General features: G+C 38.8%; 1 protein-coding gene across 1 annotated transcript in view; it reads right to left on the bottom strand.

Annotated features, from left to right (window-relative positions):
* Positions 1 to 2,986: 2,986 nt before the first annotated feature.
* The window catches only part of LOC139731499 (peroxiredoxin-1-like), a 32,684-nt gene continuing 12,056 nt past the window's right edge, over positions 2,987 to 23,614 (bottom strand). Inside the window, exons 2-6 of the mRNA XM_071642383.1 lie at positions 23,406 to 23,493; positions 16,356 to 16,472; positions 13,092 to 13,214; positions 10,273 to 10,403; positions 2,987 to 5,655 (exon numbers count right to left, since the gene is read on the bottom strand). Coding sequence (XP_071498484.1) covers positions 5,573 to 5,655; positions 10,273 to 10,403; positions 13,092 to 13,214; positions 16,356 to 16,472; positions 23,406 to 23,493 — 542 coding nt within the window. The 3' untranslated portion in view covers positions 2,987 to 5,572. The remainder of the gene's footprint in view (positions 5,656 to 10,272; positions 10,404 to 13,091; positions 13,215 to 16,355; positions 16,473 to 23,405; positions 23,494 to 23,614) is intronic.

The following is a 23,614-nucleotide window of genomic DNA, read 5'->3' as shown; positions in this document are numbered from 1 at the left end:
GGTTTTCATAAACATTTTTAATCTAATTTTTTTTTTACTTTTTAGAGAAATATTCATGGTGCATTCTGAAAAAGAAAACGTCTCCATAAAAACCTAAGATGGTTTGAAATAGCATTAAAATGTTCAGAATATATAAAAACCATATAAATAGACAGCAAAACAGACAAAATTGTATCAAAATTGAAATGATACATTTACTTTGTCGCAATACACTATGTCAGCTTTGATGGCCTGCAATCTTGAATTTTTTGAGTGATTGATCCAGATTTTGTTTTAAACTTTCTATAGCAAGGTTGTTTCAAGCTTCTACCTCTATTTGAAAGATATTTTTGCTTCATCTCATCTGCTTCAGAACAATCTACTTTGAAATAATAGCAATCAGCGTCACCTGAGCTACCACTTGGTATGAAAAGTTAGTTTGCAGGCACAAACCCTTGTTTGTCAAAGAAAATGTCTGCGTTTGCCAAGACTACTACACGCACCACTGGCACTGCTACAAGCGCCAGTGTCAGTGGTGCGTGTAGTAGTCTTGGCGCGCGCAGGCTCTTTTTACGACCAACAAGGTATTGTCACAACTAAAGTGGCCATTTTTACATAGTGAGTTTTCAAGTTTGAGACATTATAACTCCTGAACCAAAAATGGTACTGACCCCTAATTTTCTCCAAATATTAATTATATGTCAAACAAAATTCTTTAAACGTTTCAAGATAATCCTTCAGTCTTTCTCTGATTTATGCTGAATCAAGCATTTTCATGATTTTCCTTTTTTCAGAAAAATATCAAAAAATGAGTGTTTTTTCCTTAAAATCTCAATCCACTTATCACAATAACCCACAAAAATGGTATCAACTTGTAGAAAATTTTATTCTCTTTCATATGACATCACATTTGTTGAAATCTGATCTTTCAATCAAATTCTATCTTTCAAATAACAAATTCAGTAAATATGGCGGCCATCTTGGACGCCATCTTGGATTTGGAGGCTTTCGCAACAAATTTTTTGAGGTAGACCAGTGGAATGTTGTTTGTTACAATAAAAACTTGAAAATAAGCATGGTCTACTTAGTTTGTAGAGAGAGTGCAACTCACTCGTTAAGTAAGCGACTTTTTGGGGTTTGGCCCTCCGGTTAACACCCTGATTTTGGGAGTCATCATGGCCTATTTTCACATATGTAACACCTAAGGATCTCTAGTATGGCTCTCTTGGAACCTCCCTGATTTTGGAGTGTGAAATGTATGTAGCCTTGGTGATGCGAATATCTCAGATCAGTATCACTGTGTTCGTGTTAAAAGATTCATGAAAACTCAGTGTTTTGGAACGGAGCTTGATGAGTGGAACAGTGACTCTACCTCTGGGCATGTGTTTTGGTACCACGAATCAAATTCACCTCTCCAAAATTAATTTGGAAATGCTCTCTCGCAATGAGTTCCATACCAATCCTTTGGTAGTCTTGTACATAATGGCAATACATGTATGTTGCATAGTGAACACCGACAACCATTGCATCTGAATATGTATGTGTGTGTGTGCTTGCATGTGGTTCTTTTATTTTCAGTTTTCTTGTACATGTACTATGCAGGTGGTAAGAAGTATCGACAGGCACATGCAAGTTTTCTAAAATTCTGGCTCAGATACCTGAAATCAAAAGTGGAGTTGCATGGTAACCACACTATAAAATGTGGTGGCACCCTAATTCCCTCATGGCTGCACCTTTCTGTCGCTCTGACTTTTCTCTCATTTTATCCCCCGATTTCATACTTTCGTAAATGGCTTTTTGCGAGTATGATAACCACAATTTATAATTTACAATGTGTGTAATATGCATTCTGTATTTGGTTTTATCTTACTATTTACTTCATGATTGAATTTCTCTTTCCTAATTTTTTCTCCATTCACGAGATGCTTAGCGCTTAGAAACTATAAGCGCTTTATAAATGATATTTATCATTATTATTTGGGTCACAGTTAACTGTGATAGATGAATCTATAAGGTCAGAGGGAGTACCCAGTACATCAAGATTCTTATATGTCTGACATGCAAATTAATTTACAATTCATCTACTTTCAGTAGTACAAATAGGAAGACAATTGTATAATTTGGAACCTGATGTAGGCCAGTGGAATCATAAATACTTGGGTTTAACATGTGTGTCACCCACTGGCCAGCTGAAACATGATTTACCTACTCAAATGTTTCCTTCGAACATGGTAGACATATGACCTTTTATGTAGTCTCCCATTCTCACAACACTGAATGACAAACTATTATGAGAGGAGATTCATATCGTTCAATCAAGGCAGTCTGTGATTGGCCAAAGTGCCGTCATGTGACCTAGAGGTGTGATGTGCACCATCTGTTCCGATCGGCTCGCAAGGTTGCAAGTCGACACTAGAATGATTTATCACCCCCGAGGTCATATTGGGTAGTGTCTTCATTGGGGATTCGGCTTCGTGGAGCATTCTAAACACACGTCAAAAAAAAAGAAGAAAAAAATGAAAGTTCTGTAATATTCCTTCCACTGAGATGTACTCATACATGGGGCATGTATGCATCTCACATTCAGATTTCAACATGAAATGTACATTTTGTTCTCCCTCTCACACATTCTTTCCAAGCCTAGTTGTTTCCAGTCTTTTCAGGCATATTTGTTTTTTCTCTCTTGATTTCTCGCATTCTGTAATATAAGAAATCAATCTTTTAAGACAGTTAGGTGATTTGCTCTCTTTCACCACTATATATGTGCCTTTTTTTGATCTTCACAAATCAAACACGGACCATTCTGTACCAATGACATTCTCGAACACATCCTCCTCCCACCCAACACAATTCACTCATTTGCCATGATCCAAAATAAGGTAAGAAAAGACAAGAGCGACACAACTAGCTCCATGTACAATGGTCTAACACATTTAATATTTCAAGCACGAGGTTGAAGTGGGATGTATTTTCAAGTCCCGTCATTAAGAGATCCATTTCGGGATTGAAGTGGGTCGCATCATTTCTGGGTAAGCTATTGGCTTCTCTGAGGATGGGTGGTTTCCTCTTCAATCCTCTTAGGATTGTTTACTTCAAAATACCACTGACACTAGTATGCAGTACGGTTGCCGCTAGCAACAATGAGGGGCAGTTGCAAAAAACAAAACAACAACAACAGTATGCCACCACTCAAATGATGCAGCTCGTGGTTTGGTTAACAGTGCAAACATCAGCTAAATAATTATACAACAGAGCAAAATCATGATAAACCAAGGAACAACATGCACACACAATACAGAAATATAACTAATCCACTTTTTTTTTTTGAGGGGGGAGGGTTCAATCTATGTTTGGTTAGCGTAGATATAAATGAGTGGCCACATGCACACATACGCCATCGCCATCAACACACTTTTTTTTACAAACAGCAATGTTTTACACCGCAGAGGTGTAATGCAATTCCAGAAACGATGCCAACTTTGTTTCACGGGGTATATATACCATTCACACTAGTAATTAGCAAGTCTTCAAACAGTGAGCATCAATGGCATAGGTCTGTTGGTGCTTGCCTCTCATACACAGGTCTGAATAAAACCCCTTTAATATCTTGTGAGAGCTTCACACATGGTCTTCTCTAGCAAGAGTATTTTGGGCATGACATTGCACCAAAATGTTGTAGTAATGAGAATCTCTCCTACTGTCCCAATCACAACACCAACTGACATCTCAAACTCATGAGATGTTGTCAGGAACTGAATTCTACACGTTAGAAATGGGCAAAATGGCATTACAATCATTACAATCTGAACATATACGTCGCCTAGCAATGAAATAAGAATCCAGTGACATCCATGAAACTCTACCTACACACATAGAGTTCTCTGTCAAGTTTATGCTGTGCAGATGTTTGTAAAGGTGTGACACAATGCCACTACCATTTCTTCACTGCCAGCAAACATAGCAAGACAGTCTGTAGCTGTAAATAATTTGAATACTGTTGGGCAAAAAACAAAAAAGTGACATACAACACACATAAAACAGCAAGATGGGAATGGAGATATATATAAACCATGGTATCTCAGGGTCCATATGCTCTGCTGTCAGTACTTATGATGAAACTCTCTCATTACTCGACAGGACAGATTAAAAACAATTAGCACTTGAAGGTTGTTTTGTTATACAGCAACCATACCCATATAAATGCTGTCATGAACCACTGTTTGCAGCACAGAAATATCCCAAGTCTTGCCATATTTGTTAAGTATTCCTGCATTAATTAATCATCTCGTTAAGCTTCCGGTCTCCAGAGCTTTCCTGAAGTCATTCAGGAAGACATTACTTCAATGGTGGACTGTAAAAGTGGATATTTTCACACGTGTAATTTTTCGCGCTGGACTAGGTAAGATGAGTTTGCGTATTTTCAATTCCACAAAATCAAGACACTATAGATAAAGTGGTACCTATAACAAGCAACAATATTTGTGTGCTTTAATTTTTGTGCTACCTCCTGGTTGCATGAAATGCGCAAAAAATTTCAACATCGCAAAAATTTCTACTTTTAGAGTATTCTATTTCAGGCCACAGACGCAGGGAAGATCATAGCATCTGTACAAGAGAAGTGATGTAGGATAATAAATAATGAATCCCATTTGTAGAATCCTACAGGAGTTACATTGACTGACCCTCTAGCAGTCTTTTGAAAATCCATACTCACAGTTTTCTGTACAGTTTCAGTGGGAAACTGAACAAGAAAATTATTATGGTGACTCAACAAAGAATGGTACATCAGAACGGCATAATTGGAGCAAGTGGTACATATTTGCAGAATGTCATTGTACCTGATATTCACATTGCCATTTGCCAAAGTAACAGTCGTACTGGTGGGGTAATTAAATCGCAGTATCTGACATAAGGCTTTCAAATTGTAGCGTTGTACTTCTGAAGCACATTGATATCAAATATACAGACAAAACACTTTCACAAAACTATATGTATGACCTTGAGGGGGCAGACACATAGTCTTATAAGAGAGAATATGGTACAATTTTCAGTGAAACATAACACCCAACACAAAATCAAAACTTATATTTACCCACGTGATACATACTTCAAAAACATGAATTATCATACTTTCATAAATTTGAGCATACATTCATTTTATGTACTGATCAACGTAGCGCTAACAAACTGTAACAAATGTTTCACATTAACCAGGTACCAAGGTGCAAATGTTTTTAAAATCCACAAACAGTATTTTTTTTTCTCTCCCTCTATCTAAAATATTCAGCTGTGCTCTATGAACATGTCTTTCTAATCACCAGAAGTCACAACCTAACCAACAAACCTCCCCGTCAAGAGCTATTGGCACCCCCCTTTCTAGACATCACACGGCCATCCCATATCAACCAAGAAACATACCAGGTGTGTAGAAAACAAGGGGGGAGCATTCTATCTCCCCCATGTGGCAAAGAGTGGTGCGCTCCCAAGGAGTTCACCACCAAGTTCTCATGCATGCACGAGAAAGGGGCTGTACCAATTGAGCTCTTGCACGGGGAGGCCTGGAGGTTTTCCAAGCGGTGAGGGACAGCTGGATCTACTGCTTGCCAAAGTACTCTTTGCTCTCTTTCACTCCTGGTTTGATGGTATCATCTCCCGGCTTCCAGCCAGCGGGACAAACTGGAGAGAGAAAAGAAGGAAAAGTGAGCGAGAAAATATGTGAGGCAGCCAAATAACATGATAAGGAACATAAATCTTGTGTGGGAAAATGATAACATACTGTCTGGAGCGATACATTGCATACTCACACATAACCTTATCCCATAATGCACAGGAAAATCTACCCTGTCATTATTCACCGTTTGAAATGCATCACAGCATGAATCTATAAAACCTGGGATCTGTTGCATTAAGGTGAGATAAATCATCCGTCAGAAAATCAAACACAAGTCTCAGAATACTCAATTCTGATTGGTTGATACCTGACTTGCCCTTGATTTTCTGACATATGTTTGATTGCATCTTTTTTATGCTGCAGGGCCCTGGATAAGTAATGAGGAGTAAATACATGAAAACTGACAACATAAGAATGAAAGCTCCTGCTTGCTTTTGATATTGTTCACCACAGAACACGACACTTTCACATGATGGATACTGCTATGGTCTCACATATTTAATAAAACTTTGCACAAACCATGACTGGGTATACTATGAGGTTGCAATACTTCCGGCGTACCTTTTTGGGTAATATTTCACATTTTCAACGTTACTCAACTTGAATTGTTTAATTACAGCATTCTCTCACACATTTCTTATGCACATGTCTCCATTTTAAGCAAAACTCAACCGTTTCTGCAGCCATTTGGAAACAATGTTTTACTTTATAAGCCAATTTCTGGCCTCATCAGCCCAATGATCAGGGACCAAGAAACCTCACAAGACAATCTAAGCACAGCATTTATATGTATTCATTCATCCATGGTTTTTCTAATTCCATACAAGTCTTTATTCTTTCTCTTTCCATAGCCGCAGTCACACTGGCAAAAATTGTAAAGTTGAAGATCGTGAAGTCTTTGCAAAGTTTGCTCGTTTGTTCACACACATTGTAGGTAGCCAAACTTCTCAATCTTTATAATTCCCAAAGTTTGGGTCACCGAAGCGCTTGCGCAAGAAAGAAGAAAGAGCGCACTGTCCGAAAGCTGGCGATTGTGACAAAACAATGCATGTATACACATATATCACAATGACCGCATGCTTCGGAGGCACCACCGGCAAACAGATGGTAGACTGGTCATGTGACAAATTTCTTGAAGTTTCGGTTGCTAAAGTTTACACTGCCCAAAGATCAGGGAGATTGGCGGGGGTCCGGGCAATATCCCTAGTTTGAGTGGGAAGTTTCGGAGAAGTTTTGAGAGAAGTTTGTGGTCACACTGGCAAAACCTGACAATCTCAAAAAAAGATTGTAATTTTAAACTTTTAAACTTTTAAAACCATCTTTTGTCACTGCAATTGCTGCTAGTGATGACAACAGAAAATATCTGGAAATGGCAAGGATGGATGGATGGATAGATAGATGCACGGATGGACAATCAGCAAAACGTGATGCCTCCAGCCCAATTTTGAGGATAGTGGCATAAAAGTCCATTCTAATACGTGATTTGTCTTGGCTTCCAGATCAAAAGCTAAGCTCCTTTCGTAATTATGTACAATAAAAAATCATAACACCTAAAGCATCTATCCGAGGTAGAGACATACAAGCCCCTGCACAATATCTCGTGGCTCATGTTTTGACCATGGTTGTTTTTACCCGATCTGTATTACGTTTTTACTGTTTCTACTTCCATACATGTTCTGCTCTCGACAGAGATTTTTTTGTTTTCGTTTTTGGGGTTTTTTTTTGTATTACCATTAACTATTCAAAAAGTTCAGCAGCATCTGTTTGCTGGTATGTTTTCAAAGGTTTGTCCAAGGGAGCTTGAAATATAATCAAAAGCAGTTTCACTGAAACACACAATGTTCTTCTTCACATGATGACCGTTACAGAATTTAATAAGATAATGTATTAGGGAAGTTAATGCACCCGGAAGCGGATACATGTTGACCAATTTAAGCTGGTTCATGTTGAAATTTTGTTTGACACAAGTTAGATAATGTTCATCCTTATACTTGCAAACTTTAGTTGCTGGCATAGATTCTCTACATTTTTCTGTTGCCTGGTCCTTAATGACTTTTTTAATGACTGATAATTGGACTTAATCCAATTGTTTAAGGAAAATCAGAACTCCAAAGATTATTCACAAACATCCCGTCTTGAGAGAAATTATCAAGACTTGGCTTTTCATGAAAAATGGATGTGACCTTACTTTCCTTGTTACAGGAATCTTGCAACAGAACATCAAAGTCAATTATCACGTGTGAATACACGCCATCGTTAGGTGCAGCACGAACAAAACAACTTTGGTCCAGCAAAACACTTCTGTTCCAACACGCAACAACAAGAAGCAAAACAGCTTCTGCTGATAATCTTTTTGAAAAGTAAAAATTGCCCTGGCTGGAAAATCAGCTCTGCCTTAGCCAATTAAGACAAGATTCCCTTGTCCTTTGCCTAACGAGAGTGGGGTACCGATTTTGCACTGACCATTACCGGCCACGCTCTCTCTCTCTCTCTCTCTCTGCTATAAAGTAATCAACGCCATTTCGGGCACATTGTAATTTCTGGACTTCGGCTGATTGCCGAGACAGAAAAATCTGCGATGAATGAAGGACACAACCTCCTCTCCTTCGTAAAGAAAAGGCAAAGCAAACCAAATCAGTGCTCATCTTTTCATCTCGACAAATTTTCTTTTCCTTTCATAAGCAAAACTTTGTGCATGCTAGACTACCTCCAGGCACATAATTCATCTAATGAGAACAGCAACAGGATGTAAAATGTAGAAATTACACGTCATCATCGTTAAATAACAAAACTCAAACAGTAGTGACCCCCCCCCCCCCACAAAAAAAATAGACGTACATACTTGTAACTAAACCTCAGCATATTATCCTTGGTGCACTCAATCTCTTGTGCTTTCTACAAAGGTTCATTAAAGATGTCAAAATTTAGAGGGAAAAAAAAAACAAGAAAAGAGGAGAAAAAACAAGTTTTAAGAAATACTCTAATGAGCACAAATATGGCTTGATTTACTGCCCCTGGCTACAATAGGGATTCGTTAAGCTCTAATGAGGGAACATGAAGACATATTATAGACGAAAAGTACAGTAAGGGCGACAAAAAATAAAAACATGCATCAGGGAAAATCTAACTGGAAACTTTGTAACTGCTACCAGGGTGACAGTTAGCTCAGCAACTTTTGCACATTTTTGTCTGTAGTTTCTGACATTTCATTCTGATTGGTAGAATGTCTCTGTGGCTAACTTTCTGTATGTTATATTCATCACAAACTGTTTTCCCCAATAGGATGTCTTCAAGAAGCATTTGCAGAAAATTTGAAAATCTTTGCATTGATGATATTGATGATGAAGTTGTGATAAGTTGCCTTGTAATGGACACAGATAAGGAGTTACCGGTATTAATTTCAGACTTTAAACTCCAAAGTACGTCTGTTTCTTTGTCCATAAAAGTAAAGGCATTATTCCCCGCATGTTACATCACTTGCAATTTGTACACTATGCACGGCTCATGACAGGAATGAGCTGATGCTAGATGTAAATGATATACTGGCCAGGGTGCATAAACCCTAACAAATATTACAAGATTTGGAAATAGATGAAATGCATTTGTTTACATTACATGGGGCTCTTTGCACGACATAAAACTGGTGTGTGTATTCTATGTGCATGTGCATTAGATATTCCGCAATCTTTTCACATTTAGTTTTTGTTTTTGCTTTTGTTTTTGTTTTATTTTATTTTATTTATTTTTTTTTTTTTTGGGAGTACCTTGATAATGTAAATAATTTCACGATGAAGCTTTCATCTGTAAAACAAAGCTAGTGATTGAACATTATTTCGCAAAATTGCGTGCATGCTGAGGGTCAGTTACTGCCTTTCTGCTGGTAAGTTGAGAGTCGGCTGCTGCCAGGATAATGACATTCTCTGTGACCTCTGCCAAATAAATATTTCTTCAGAGGAATTCCTTCAAGGAGTTGTCAGCCCCCACGCGCCCGGCACGCAGGTCACACAGAATACTCGCAGTCACATGGGTTAAGTAGCACGCGTCCAGCAGATAAGACGCATGCAAAACTCGCCCAAATCCTTGTCCTCCCTCAGAAATTGTCCTGCATGCTGGAAAATCCCCACACACAACAAGCCCGCGTAGCTTGCCCGGAAAGGTGTGACAGGGCTTTAACATGGCTGCGAGTAAATAGGATTTGCGCGCGCACCTCCGGGCAACTACAGGCGAGATACGTGCTAGGTACTGTCATGTGTGGGCCATCTACGGGGATCTCCGGGCCTTAACCACTTTGATTTTGCTCGAGAAAGCATTACTACACATATACCCCCCCCCCCCCAAGAAACACACACGCATGCACACACGCAGACACACACATACACACACGTACTGTAGAAGTGGATATTTTCGCTTGACTAATTTTCATTCTCGCCAGGGATAGATGAGTTTTGCATGCTCTTAATTCTGTGGAATCAAGTACTAGAACATAAAACTTGTATGGCAAGCAAAGATATTTTTGTGCTTTTATTTTGGCACTAGTTTCTGGTTGCACGAAATGCGCGAAAATTTAAACAATGCGAAAATACAGTACGTATATCATTACACATCACAGTGCATGCACCTACCTTCTCCGTGCACGTCGGTGAACTGGAAGGCCTGGACCAATCGTAGAACCTCGTCCACAGACCGGCCCACGGGGAGGTCGTTGATGGTGATCTGGCGCAGCACACCCTTGCCGTCGATGATGAACAGGCCTCTGAAAAAATACAAAATTAACACTGATCCAATAGTGAAAACATAACAAAAGGTCTTTTCAACTTGGGCTACTTTTACTCAACGGCACAGGATATTTTAATACATTGATGTATCGTTGCACTGGACTTTAAACATTCTGAATTCCATGGAAAAAGAACCTTATAAAAAAGAACACACACACACACTGTATGGCCCATATTCACATAGGTGGTTTTAATTTAGTTAACAGTTTACGCAAATTTCTTCCGCGTAAATGCGCACGAAAGATTGTGTATGCCAACAAATATTCAATAATAACCCCGCAATTATGCTCGCATATGAAAGGTATGCCTATTTCACACAAATTTGTTTTAGTTCACAGTCTCAATAAAAACCATAGTTTTGACTTAAACCACCTTTGTGAAAATGGGCCTTAGACTCTCAGATTCTTTTCAACTGAAGAGGCAAAGTATATGCCTCACTCGGGCCGTATTCATTCAAACTATCAGACATTACCAGACTTTTTCTAATAAAGTCATACGTAAGGTCTGGGCTGTACATTCAGGATGCATACTTATGTCAGTTTTGTTTTGCTCTTTTTCAAACACAGGATCAGATACAGTGCAAGTCAACTACTCCCCCCCCCCCCCCAACTGCTCCTTCCTTTCTTCTCTCCTTCTCCCGTCCCTCTCCAAAAAAGGAGACATTCAGCATTACCTAATATGTGACCCTGCATCAAAAAACTAAAAAAAAAATCGCTTGACATGGATTTTCAGTTGAGGGCAGATTCTGAAAGAGCAGACTTTAAGCTTTACTATGATGTAACTCAATTCAAATGGTCTCTCCTAACCTATCTTAAATATTCAAAAGGAAGCACATACTCTGGAACAAGGCAATCGCCAAATTGTGTCTCGCCCATTCGCGTACAAGGAATTAATATTTTTTTTATAACTCCCAGAAGTTAATTGACCTGCTTATGACCTTTGACCTTGTGGTGACCTTCAATACCCTAAGGGACATTTACCATCCAAGTTTGGTCACAAACGGACAAAGGGATCAAAAGTAATGAGCCATAATCGAAACGCGCCATAAAAACTTAACATTGGGCCCTAAAAATTTGTTGACCCCTTTCTGTGACCTTTGACCTTGTGGTGACCTTCAATTCCCTGAGGGACATTTACCATCCAAGTTTGGTCACAAACGGACAAAGGGATCAAAAGTAATGAGCCATAATCGAAACGCGCCATAAAAACTTAACATTGGGCCCTAAAAATTTGTTGACCCCTTTCTGTGACCTTTGACCTTGTGATGACCTTTAACTCCCCAAGGGACATCTACCATCCAAGTTTGGTCACAAACGGACATAGGGATCAAAAGTTATGAGCCACAATCAAAATGCTCCCTAAAAACATAACATTGGGCCCTAAAAGTTTGTTGACCCCTGTCTGTGACCTTTGACCTTGTGACGACCTTCACCTCCCCAAGGGACATGTTCCATCCAAGTTTGGTCACAAACGGACAAAGGGATCAAAAGTTATGAGCCATAAACGAAATGCACCCTAAAAACTTAACATTGGGCCCTAAAAGTTCGTTGACCCCTGTCTGTAACCTTTGACCTTGTGGTTACCTTCAACTTCCCAAGAGATATCTACCATCACCCAAGTTTGATTGCCATTGTAGCAACGTGTGCTGAGTTATGTGTGATAAGAGAGTCTTGCAAGTAAACTTTAACGTATGACCTCAAATGACCTTTGACCTTATCATGTGACCTCTTACGGCACCATAGTGTACCCCAGTGCATCCATCACCCAAGTTTGATTGCTATTGTAGCAACATGTGTTGAGTTACGAGTGATAAGAGAGTCTTGCAAGTAAACTTTAACGTATGACCTCAAATGACCTTTGACCTTATCCTGTGACCTCCAACGGCACCATAACATGAAGGTACCCCCAGTGCATCTATGACCCAAGTTAGGTTGTAATCCAAGCAACTTATGTGAAGTTATTTGTCAAAAGAGAGTCTTGCAGGTAAACTTTAACATAGAAAAGAGGGTCTTGCACATACCCTTTAATATATGACCTCAAATGACCTTTGACCTCATCACATGACCTCTGACAACACCATAACATGAAGATACCCCTAGTGCTTCTATCACCCAAGTGTGGCTGCCATTGCTGTAACAGTTGCCAAGTTATGCATCATAAGAGAGTCTTGCAGGTAAACTTTAACATTTGTGACGGACGACGGACGACGGACGGACAACGGACGACGGACGGACGACGGACGGACGACGGACGGACGACGGACGGACGACGGACGGACGCCATTTGGATCCCTTAGTCTCGCCTTCACCTCCGGTGGGCGAGACAAAAAATGTGTACTGAGAAAAGAGACTCCGAAGTGAGGGTCTATTCAAGTGCTTAATCTTACCAACCCATGCTAGCTGTGCAATGAATGGGACCTATGAATTTGTCTTGGAATTGTATGCTCTTTAATATTTCATATGTGATTTCTAATCATCTTGCAAAGAGTTAAAATCTGAACCCCTGTGTCAACCAAAACTATACCATCCCTTTCACCCGTTAAAGTCTATGGGAAATGCGTGTTGTAGCAACATCAGTCCGTCCTCAGTGGGTTAAAATCCTTTCAATTTGTCAATAGATCTTGAATCATACCACTCCACCACCACCACACCCCTCCTCCTCCTTACCGCAGTGAGATGCCCTCCTTCTCAATCATGATGCCGTAGTCCCGGGCGATCTTCCCGGTCATGTCGGAGAGCAGAGGTATCTTCAGGGTCCCGACACCACCCATCTTCTTTGGCGTGTTTGTCCTGTATTGGGGGAGTGGAAGTGGTTGTTAGGAGGAGCACTGGGTTGGTACAAATGTAGTTCATTATTTATGAGCAGGGAGTATACATCTCATCATCTCTTTCTCTCTCTCTCTGATATGGATCCTCCTATCTCTTTCTATTTCTCCCTTTCTCCTCACCTATCATACAGCAAGCCTACATTTGAAATTGTTGTGGGGCTTGTGAAATGAACAAGAATAAACTTTGCACATAGGAGACTGTTTTCAGAGCAAGCTTTACTCAAAACTAAACTGATGTGTATATCTATTATGTAACATTTCTTCCTGACTTACACAAAGTAGACAGGATCATGATTATATCACAGAGCTACAAGAAGTACTGTTGCTCCATTATCAAAAAGCACTGCAAATTAGAAGAAAAATGGCAACACAACCATTCAAAGGGCTTGCCGACAAACTGATCGGGGGGGGGGGGGGGGGGGTGGGGGGGTTTCATCAATTTAGTCACCACTGACAATTTCAGCAAAATCCTTGGTTTTGATTGGCTGAGATGCTCTGGTCACTGACTGTTACCATGGTGATTGTCAGAGACCGACAACTTGTCAGCGCTGACTAAGTTGATGAAACACCCCCAGATCCCTTTTATCTCATGGCAGACAGTAAAGATATTGCATGCACATCATCAAAGCTTTTGATGACAGCAAGTCTCAATTTGAAATGTTCTATTATAACGGGCTAATATCCTCCCCCCCCCCCCTCCCGCTCTCAGAACCAGAAGCTTTTTCTAAATTTTAAATAACATTTTAGGTGCCCTTGGGGCTGAGGCATGATAAATACATGTACACTGCTCTCTCTTTCTTTCTACCCCCCCCCCCCCCCTAAACTACCAGAAATTCAGCAGATGTCAAACAGAGGGCAAGAAACAATAGAAGCACAACACCTGGTGAGGGTATGTGAGGTTGAATTATTGATTACCTCTCTCTTGAAAAATAAATAAATAAATAAAATAAAACAAATAACACATGAAAACCAAATGCACACACACACACACAAAAAAAAAAATGCCTACCATCAGCTGCATGTGAATGTAATGTTTGTTTCATTGGTCAGGTAATCGTATGGTAATGAATAGTGAACTACTATCATCATGTTATGAGGTGATTTTTTTTTTCTCCACTACAGCTGGTATTACTTGTACACCAAGAGATCTCGCAAATTTATTTGCCAATATTTTATCACTATATGGCAATACCAATCAACATCTTAGTAAAGGCATACAGTACACCTCTGCTGCACACAATATTCCCTGCAACCAAAATGTTAAAGGGACGCAGTCCTCATGAAATTTAAAAAAAAAATATGTTGTTGTTGGTACCTCCAATGAACTACTTTCATCAAAAACAAACTTTCAAATCACCAAATAAGCTCGTACATTTCGGTTAAAAAAGTGTGATTCTGCAAATGAGCAAGTCTTGGCGGAGAGTCATACGTCATCGATGCACAACTCTTTCCAGCGGTGTTCTGCTCGTCATCCCTAGTTATTTATAAATACATGTTTACTATTTATTTTTATATTAATTGTATATATAAATAAGCTTGAAATATTTTGATTGAAATAATAAAACCACATATTGTCACATTTTATGAAAAAATCAGATATGATCATTTTGAACACTTAAATTGGTTTTCTGAGGCACGGCTGTCAACTTGAGAGTAGGGCATCAATGACGTTGCACCTTTTGGCAGGCTCTTACACGATCGCTTGCAGGAATTATTTTTTTAAAATCGCGTACGGAGATAATTTTTGATGTCCACGCGTATAAATTGGTGAAAGTTTATATTTTTTACTCTTCTTAATTATCAGTACAGTGAAAATCTCAGGACTGCTTCCCTTTAAAGAATACATATATAAAAAAGAAAAAATATTATATAGAGAGCCTACATTGACATAGTCATCGACAGCAACACTTAACAATTTTTCATTTCATTGCAATATTTTTATATTTCTCTGGTTGTCATAAGAGCAAAATTTTGCTACCCATTATTAATGGCAAGACTGCAAATCACATGCACGTATGTTGACAGAGCTTGCTCGCTATCTACATGTAAATCAATGACCATCTCTGCGCATAAGAATATTGAGCACAGCACTTCAGAATGTAATACCGATCATCACCATTTAAGCTGAAATGAATCATATCTAGAGTCACTGGCTCTTTCTTTTGTTCTCATACACTGAAATGACTTTTAAGTGCTTTCCCACTTCTCCTGAAGTGGACGTAAGAGAGGGCATTTTTTTCCTTTTTTTTTAGTAAAAGTACTAGCATACTCAAGCCATTTCTTGATTCAGCACTTGTCGAGAATAATCGACTGATGCTTGATTACTCTGCCCAGTGCTTCTGTTTTTTTTCCCTTTCTACTCCATGCCGCTCCTTCACAAGAAATTCTGCCTCGAGCAATCTTCTTGGCTGAGGCATTAAAAAAAAAGAAAGCTCAAAATGCTCATCGAATCTGGGTTGCAATATAGAGAATTTTTCTTTTTTTAATGCTACATCTCTTTGGTCAAAAATTTGCAGCAATGGCTGAAATAAGGGGCCTATTTATTAAATTCTGTAGGGGGATACTGATGAGACACAGAGACAAAGGGTAGACCATTTACAAAGAATGTAGGTCAACAAATAAAACTGATTGGGATTTGCATAAGTCTATACGACGTTCTTAATTTACGTATCGTTAGAAGTCTCTTAAAAAACTTAGGCATAACAAGACAGTCATGGAATCATAAAATAGCACATTTTTAAATGAAATTGCTCACAAAGCTATATTATATGCAAATTAGGTGAGATACTAATGTCATAACCTCACTGTTCTCTGATGGACATGCTTGAAAAGTTTGACTTCATAGCTGTTGTTGTTTTTATTTTCTATTCTTGCTGTTTTAAATAGAAAATGAAGGAGAAGAAAAGGAGAAAAGAATGCTGCCACACTTTAGTCTCTCCCGATATTACACATGTGACACATCAAACATGATAGAAGAAGAAGAAGAGAAAAAAAAAACAGATTGTCCCCTTTGACCTCCACATACCAAACTTTTTAAAATGACAGCAGGTATGTGTATGGAAGGGACTGAAGCGAGACAGTGAATTTCAGACCCGACACTCACCAGGCTAAGTGACAGAACTGGGAGTCACATGATGCCGCGAGGACCTCGCAGTTGATGGCGCGGAACTCGTCGGACCTGTCGCTGAAGGCAAGGATCTCAGTGGGGCACACAAATGTACTGCAGAGGGAAGGGAAAGGGATAAAGATCTATTAAAAATGAGGATCAAGAATAATCGGGAACAAGATGAACAATCTAAGCACAGATTTACATTGCAGCTGGAAGGAGAAGATCATGCAAATAATGAGAAACACACAGACAGACAGAAAGACATACAAAAACAGAGAGACAGAAAGAATGACAAACAGATGGCAGATTTTCATTTTTTTTCCCCCAAGCATTATGAAAGAGCACTTGACTTACCTCTTCAGAAGACAGGGGGATTAATGTCAGCAATAACATGTCAGTAACAACTCGGACAAGTGTGTACTTTTCATAACAAGGAAATTTTCTTGCTATTTTCTTTATCTCCTTGCCCTATTGTGAAATCATGACATGTTGCAGTCTTCTTAGAATCACCCCACAAATAAAATACATATATATATATATATATATATATATATATATATATATATATACATACATACATGTATACTGAATATAAAATAAAATACTTTGCTCATTTAGGACTGAAACATCTTTATTAATGAAATAGAAATGTGTCACCAATTCAATGATCAATCATGAATCTACTGATGTAGAAGGTACAGATCATTCTGCAACCAACATAAATACTGGTACAAACTGTATACAATCAGAATAGGATTAAGATGTAAAAGTTTTTATCCTACGATACCTTATGAAATACTAGAAATGGATTTTAAAGATTACAATTGTCGACGATGAAAATGACATAAAACCACAAATGATGCGGTTTCTGGGAATATATGAGTTAGTTTCCTTACTAATAAAAATACTTTCACTATGTCATATCAGTACCAGGGAGAGATCTAAGATTTCCTTTGCAACAATAGTCAAACTGAATTTCTCGATAACCTTGTGATAACACTCAAAAGGCCATATCAGCTCTACTATTAAAAAACAAAGTTGAGTAATATTGCAGATCTTATTACTCTATCTATTCTCATTTATCTGTGATATGTAATCTTGGTTATCATCAACTTTCATTTCAAGTACACAAAAATTATTTTTTGGAGTTTCAATTCTACTATGCATGCCATATCAGCTTTTTATTCCTAATTTGATATGTACGGTTTTATCTACAACAATGGTATCAATTCCGGCTACAAGAAAGAGGAAGCCCAGCCGGATGGGGTAGGTATTTGTAGAAGAAGAGAAAGTAAAGTCGAACGAAGACGATATAGAGCAATGAAGTGGCTTCTTCCCGACAGACCGCAAATAGCAGTGAGCGAAAATTCTATTTTCATCAAGTGTGGACACAACTGCCATAATCTAATTTTATCATACCACGCCTGGGTTTTTATTGAGTGTGAGGAATATCGAAAGTGCCAATAAACTGGTTCATATGACTCCTCAAGACTTTCATGAAGATACTATTGTATATCATCTTTTTCTGGCAAAAGAAAAAAAAAGGGAAGGAGATACAGTAAGAGAAAGAGAGACAGAAAGCATACATACACTTATGAAAGTTGCTAATATCATATATTACGCTTTTTGCGGACAAATGAAACTGATGCTACCTTCACGAATAGTGATGGAGCCGCATCACGTTTTTATCGAATTTGGGAGATATCGCCCAAGGTCTCATTCCTCACTCGTAATTCAGAGGCAAGCTGGAAAGTGGTCCAGTTGTCCTTCAGGCTCATTTCACTTCATCTCCATCTAGCTTAGATCACACTGCCACAGATATTCCAAATTATAAATTTCTCTCTCCTCCTCCCCCCCTCCCTCTCTCTCCCTCTCTCTCTCTGCCTTTCCCCACATGTGCAAATATTGTCTCTTTTTATCTCTATCTATTCATATATCTGTCTCAATCTGTCTCTCTCTCTACTTACCTACCCATCTACCTCAACCCCTTTATATCTCTCTCTGCCTGTTTATCTTCCTCTACCTCTTTATATCTCTCTATATCCATATGTCTCAATCTCCCTTTGACTATCTATCCATCTACCTCTATCTTTTATATATCTCTCTGCCTTTGAACTGTCTACCTCTATCTCTGTATATCTCTCTCCATCTATTGTATCAATCTCTCTCTCTCTCTCTCTCTCTCTCTCTCTCTCTGACTATCTATCCATCTACCTCTATACAGATCTCTTTATATATCTCTCTGCCTATCTATCCATCTACCTCTATCTCTTTATATATCTCTCTGCCTAAACTCTATCTCTTTATATATATCTCCATCCATATATCTGTCTGTCTGTCTCTGTCTCTGCCTATCTACCCATCTACCTTCGTCTCTTTATATCTCTCTTTATTCATAGATCTGTCTCCCCTCCCCATACCTATCTACCCATCTACCTCTATCTCATCTCGTCTCTTTATTCAAAGCTGTCTTTATCTCTTCTTTTCTCTACCTATCTTTCTCTCATTTCTCTGTCTATACACAATATCTCTCTTCTGGCTATAATAGAATTGCCTACATATGAATGGAGCTTGCCACATAACTGTACATACATCTACCACTGTATGAAGAAGCATATTACTGCCCAAATGCAGGGTGAAATTGACATGGTTTGTGTTTACATATTACATCATAGGAGTCGATGGCAATATCAACAGAATCATGACATGGTTTGTGTTTACATATTACTAGGAGTCGGTGGTAATATCAACAGAATCAGGACTCTCCGATCCTCAGAGTCTTCTTCATTTCATCTATCAGTGCATGAAATGCACTGATTGGCAGCATTCTGCATCTAAGACCCCGTTTACAGTGCGAGGCTGGGCTGAGCCGCGGCCGAGCCCCGCAATTTTGTCCGTTTACACTGCCGGGCTCGGCCGCGCTTTTGATTCAAACCTTTCAATATTTTGTTGTAGTAGCGCTCTGCTTGTAAACAAACGCAATTTGGTATTGTCTGGTTTTCAGACCCTTTGCCAACCGAATTCCGTGGCGACGAAGTCGCCGTTCGGGCAGAGACCTTTGCAGGACAAAACCACCTTAAACTATACTAGTTTTCGACGTTGAGGGGGTTAATATCCTGAATAGCGAAAGAGTAGAGGGAGAGGGTTTGGAAGCCAGACTGAAATTGGCCGCGCATTTGGCCCAGTTTGCGCTTACACTGAGAAAAGGCCGGGCTCGGCCACGGCTTGGTCGTGGCCGAGACCACCTCCAGAGCGTGGCGAAATGCGCGGCCAATTTTTGCCTCGCATTTGGCCTTTTGCGCGTTTACACTGAAATGAAGGTGGCTCGGCCGCGGCCGAGTCACGGCTGAGCCTCGCACTGTAAACGGGGTCTTAGAGATCAGGTTACATTTAGTAGTTTAGCTATTATACAATGCATAATTCATAGAATACATGTTATGCTGATAGATAAAAAGAGAAATGGCAAACAGAATAACAGATGAACCTAAAAATAAATACAGCACTGGCCTCTCTTAAAACCAAAAAGGAGCACAACAACAAAAATTGACATTAAACACAAAAATTACAGATTCTGATACCAGTCTTGGATAGGAAATGTCAAAATTGTCACTGATTTTTTTTTAATGATTTAGCAAACAGTTACATGAAACCAAAGTATAAATATCACTTTCTATATTTTTTCCTATACACTTACCAGAAGTATAATTGGATTTATCTCTTTTTACATAAGTAAAATGTTTCTTTGGATGACTTTTCCCATTACAGAATATTCTGCCATCCAAACTCAAGTACAGGCTTTTCATAATATGCACTCAATTGTGAATCAATATGGTGAGTTTGCATTTAAACGTCCTTTGTTGTCTATTTCCAACATTGTCTGTGATATTCTCTCACAAACAATAAAGGGTAAACTGACCTTTGCGTTTCGTGTAAAAATTCAAGACTGTTTTCGTATGTCCGTAACATGAAGAATCATCGCTCTCTGTCAGTATTAAAGGAGCATCCTTTTTCACACCTGGTCTGATCCCTAACTCCTCACATTTGTTGGAATAGGTTTCCATGGCAACAACAATGCACAATTTTGACAAAGCCACGTCTTCTAGCAATACGCTGTAATCATGAAGGTGGAAGCTTTGTAATTAAGGGGTAGTCTTAAAAAACAGACACGTTTCAATTCCTGCTTTGTTGCACAGTTAACATCTAGATTGCTTTTTTTTTTTTGATATCCAAATTACAAAACAGGAGGGAAATTGCCTCATGCAGCTGACATATTTTCATTGAATTATGTTAAATGCAAATATCACAGCTTGCACAAGCGGTCCAAACGCAGCATCCATATAAATTTCACTGACTCTTCTCACTTGATGCAAAATTTTTGCATTGCTATCCATTCTCCCTTCCCCACCAAAAAAAAAAAAAATAATAATAATAATAATAATTCTACAGAGAACAGCAACACAACAATGGCATTCACTGATATCATTGATCTTCAGACATGCAATAATTCAGACACTAAATCACTTTAAAACACAGCACAATACATCTAAATTTAATTCTGGCAGAGGAGTACAATAATTATCATACTCACATCTTGTGTAATCACTGATAAGATCTAAATAAGCATCTACTATTTAAATCAATCAACCAAGGCAAATGCCTTCATTTTATTTCATTGTCAATGATCCTCAGTTTTGGGTGTAGCTGACATATTTTCATTGAATTATGTCAAATGTAAATATCACAGCTTGCACAAGCGGTCCAAACGCAACATCCATATAAATTTCACTGACTCTTCTCACCTGATGCAAAATTTTTGCATTGCCATCCATTCTCCCTTCCCCACACACAAAAAAAAACACAAATAATAATAATCCAGTACAGTCTTCAAACAGAGGCTTCAAATGTGAAACATTCTTCCTGCCCTGCACATATGACCACACTAGTTACAAAACGTTGGTGGAGTACAGTTAATTCTGAGTATAGCGACGGAACCGGAACAGAAACAGAAACAGAATAATTCTACAGAGAACAGCGACACAAGAATGGCATCCACCGATATTCCTGATCTTCAGACGTATGTAATAATTCAGCCACTAAATCACTTCACTACACAGCACAATACATCTAAATTCAATTCTGGCAGAAGAGTCCGGTAATTATCATAATCACATCTTGTGTAATTATTGATAAGATCTAAATGAGCATCAACTATTCAAATCAATTAACCAAGGCAAATGCCTTCGTCTTATCTCATCGCCAATGACCCTCAGTTTTGGGTGAAGATTAAAGTACTCATTTATTAACTGAAACTAAAATGCAATCTCACTCCACATCAGGGCCCCGTTTTATCAAAAGATAAAATCAATTTTTAATTTCCTTGCCACACAGGCTGCCATAGAACTTACAGTTGAAATCAACTATATTCAATTTGAACTCTTCATAAAACAGGGCCCAGACAGTGTAGTAACACCCTGGAAAGAAGAGGAAAGGTGAGTGTGGTGAGCATGAAAATGTCTGAGGCTGATGACGTGGAAGCTGCATTTCAAACCACAATCATGTGTGGTCTAAAGTGTCTGCAGAGTGTAGAGTCATTTTCATGGAGCAAAACCACAACGAGAGGACAAAAGACATTCACATCCCCCCCCCCCCATAGCAAGAACAAGCCCTCCCCTTCCCTAGGGCACCCCCCCCCCAATGAATTAATAATAATAATAATAATAATAATAATAATAATAATAATAATAATAATAATAATAACAACAACAATAATAATAATAACAACAACAACAATAATAATAATAATAATAACAATAAAATGAAAAAAATAAAAAAGTAAAAGAATAAGAAAAGTGGCCTCATGTTTAGCATGACCACAAGATTCAAGCTTTTGTTCTGAGCTGCAGGATTCAACCCACTATATATGCACTGAGCCATGAATCCATGAAAACATGCATGAATTACGAGCCCATCATTAATGTCTAAACCCACTGGTGCGCTTTTAATGTCATGAGAAAAGAATTAGTGAACAGACTTGTGACAAATCCACACAGCATAGAATGGCGGCTCCTAAAGTGTGAACAATCAATGCTCAAGGCTTCACCTGCCTAGGAAACAAATGTTGCATACAAAACATGACCAAATGAAGCAGAAAGTCACACTGACTGCAGGTGAACGGGAAAGGGATTTCATCCTCCGGCATGACAGCCACAACCATTCCTCATTTGTGTGAACTAAAGACACTAAAGTAAGACTTTTTTTAACCGGAACACAAAAGGGTGTTTCTTGTTTGTGTGTTTGTGTGTGTGTGTGTGTGTGTGTGTGTGTTGTGTGTGTGTGGTTGTGTCTTGTTGTTTTTGTTTTGTTTTGTGTTATTTCTCTACTACTGCACATGAATTATGCATTCTATTTTACTTGTCAATTAAACAAATTCTGATGAGTTACAGAAGGTTCCACAACCTACCATGAAACACAAGACTTTTAAGGCTCATTGATACAAATAACGGTTAAATACTGTTATTCCTTCACCCTCAAAGAATCATCAACTCAATATATGCAATTGCCATTATACATGCCAGGCATGCAATTGGCTATGAGAAGTCTAGAGGGGCTCTCCCATCAAGAGGCCTCTAAATGATTATTTTAGCAATACAGATTGATTTATCCTTGGAATGATAATAGTCCTGTGCCACCGCTATTTCTGATGTCTACTGAATTTTAAACTGTTCTGCATCATGGAAAATGCCCAGTAATCATTTGAAATGCACAAAGTCATGCCACACAATGTAGTACGAGTGGAATATTTTATTATCTATGACAGACAAACCAAGCTGATCTACAAGCAAATGCTGTAGCACTGAGAGTAACTCTTGTTTAAATGAAGCAACTGAAAGATATATATCCATTTTCCTCGAATCTGTGGTAATCACTCTTTCATTTTTAATTCATCCGTGGCTTGCACTGGCTATCAACAAAAGAGTCTGCAAGGAGACAACTAGGCGGTACATAAAAAGATTCAGAGAGGCATTGTCACAACGAGCTATGAACCTCTTGGGGGAAGGCGAAGCCGCCTTTGTCTTCCCTGGCATCGCCACGGCAACATCCACAGGGATGAAGGAGCCGGAGCGAGATGATGCTGGTGACATTTTCAAGTGCACAAGACAGAGGGAGAGAGCCGAGCTGCCTTTAATCCGATTCCCGGCATTATTTATACTGGAGGTGTGCCCAATTACGCTCCTCGTAGCCTATAAAAATGG

This window comes from Diadema antillarum, unplaced genomic scaffold (assembly GCF_040938485.1).
Source record: "Diadema antillarum isolate AM-2024a unplaced genomic scaffold, OU_Dant_1.0 seq00000376_RagTag, whole genome shotgun sequence".
Classification (NCBI taxonomy): domain Eukaryota; kingdom Metazoa; phylum Echinodermata; class Echinoidea; order Diadematoida; family Diadematidae; genus Diadema; species Diadema antillarum.
This window is presented reverse-complemented; position numbering and strand designations above follow the sequence as displayed.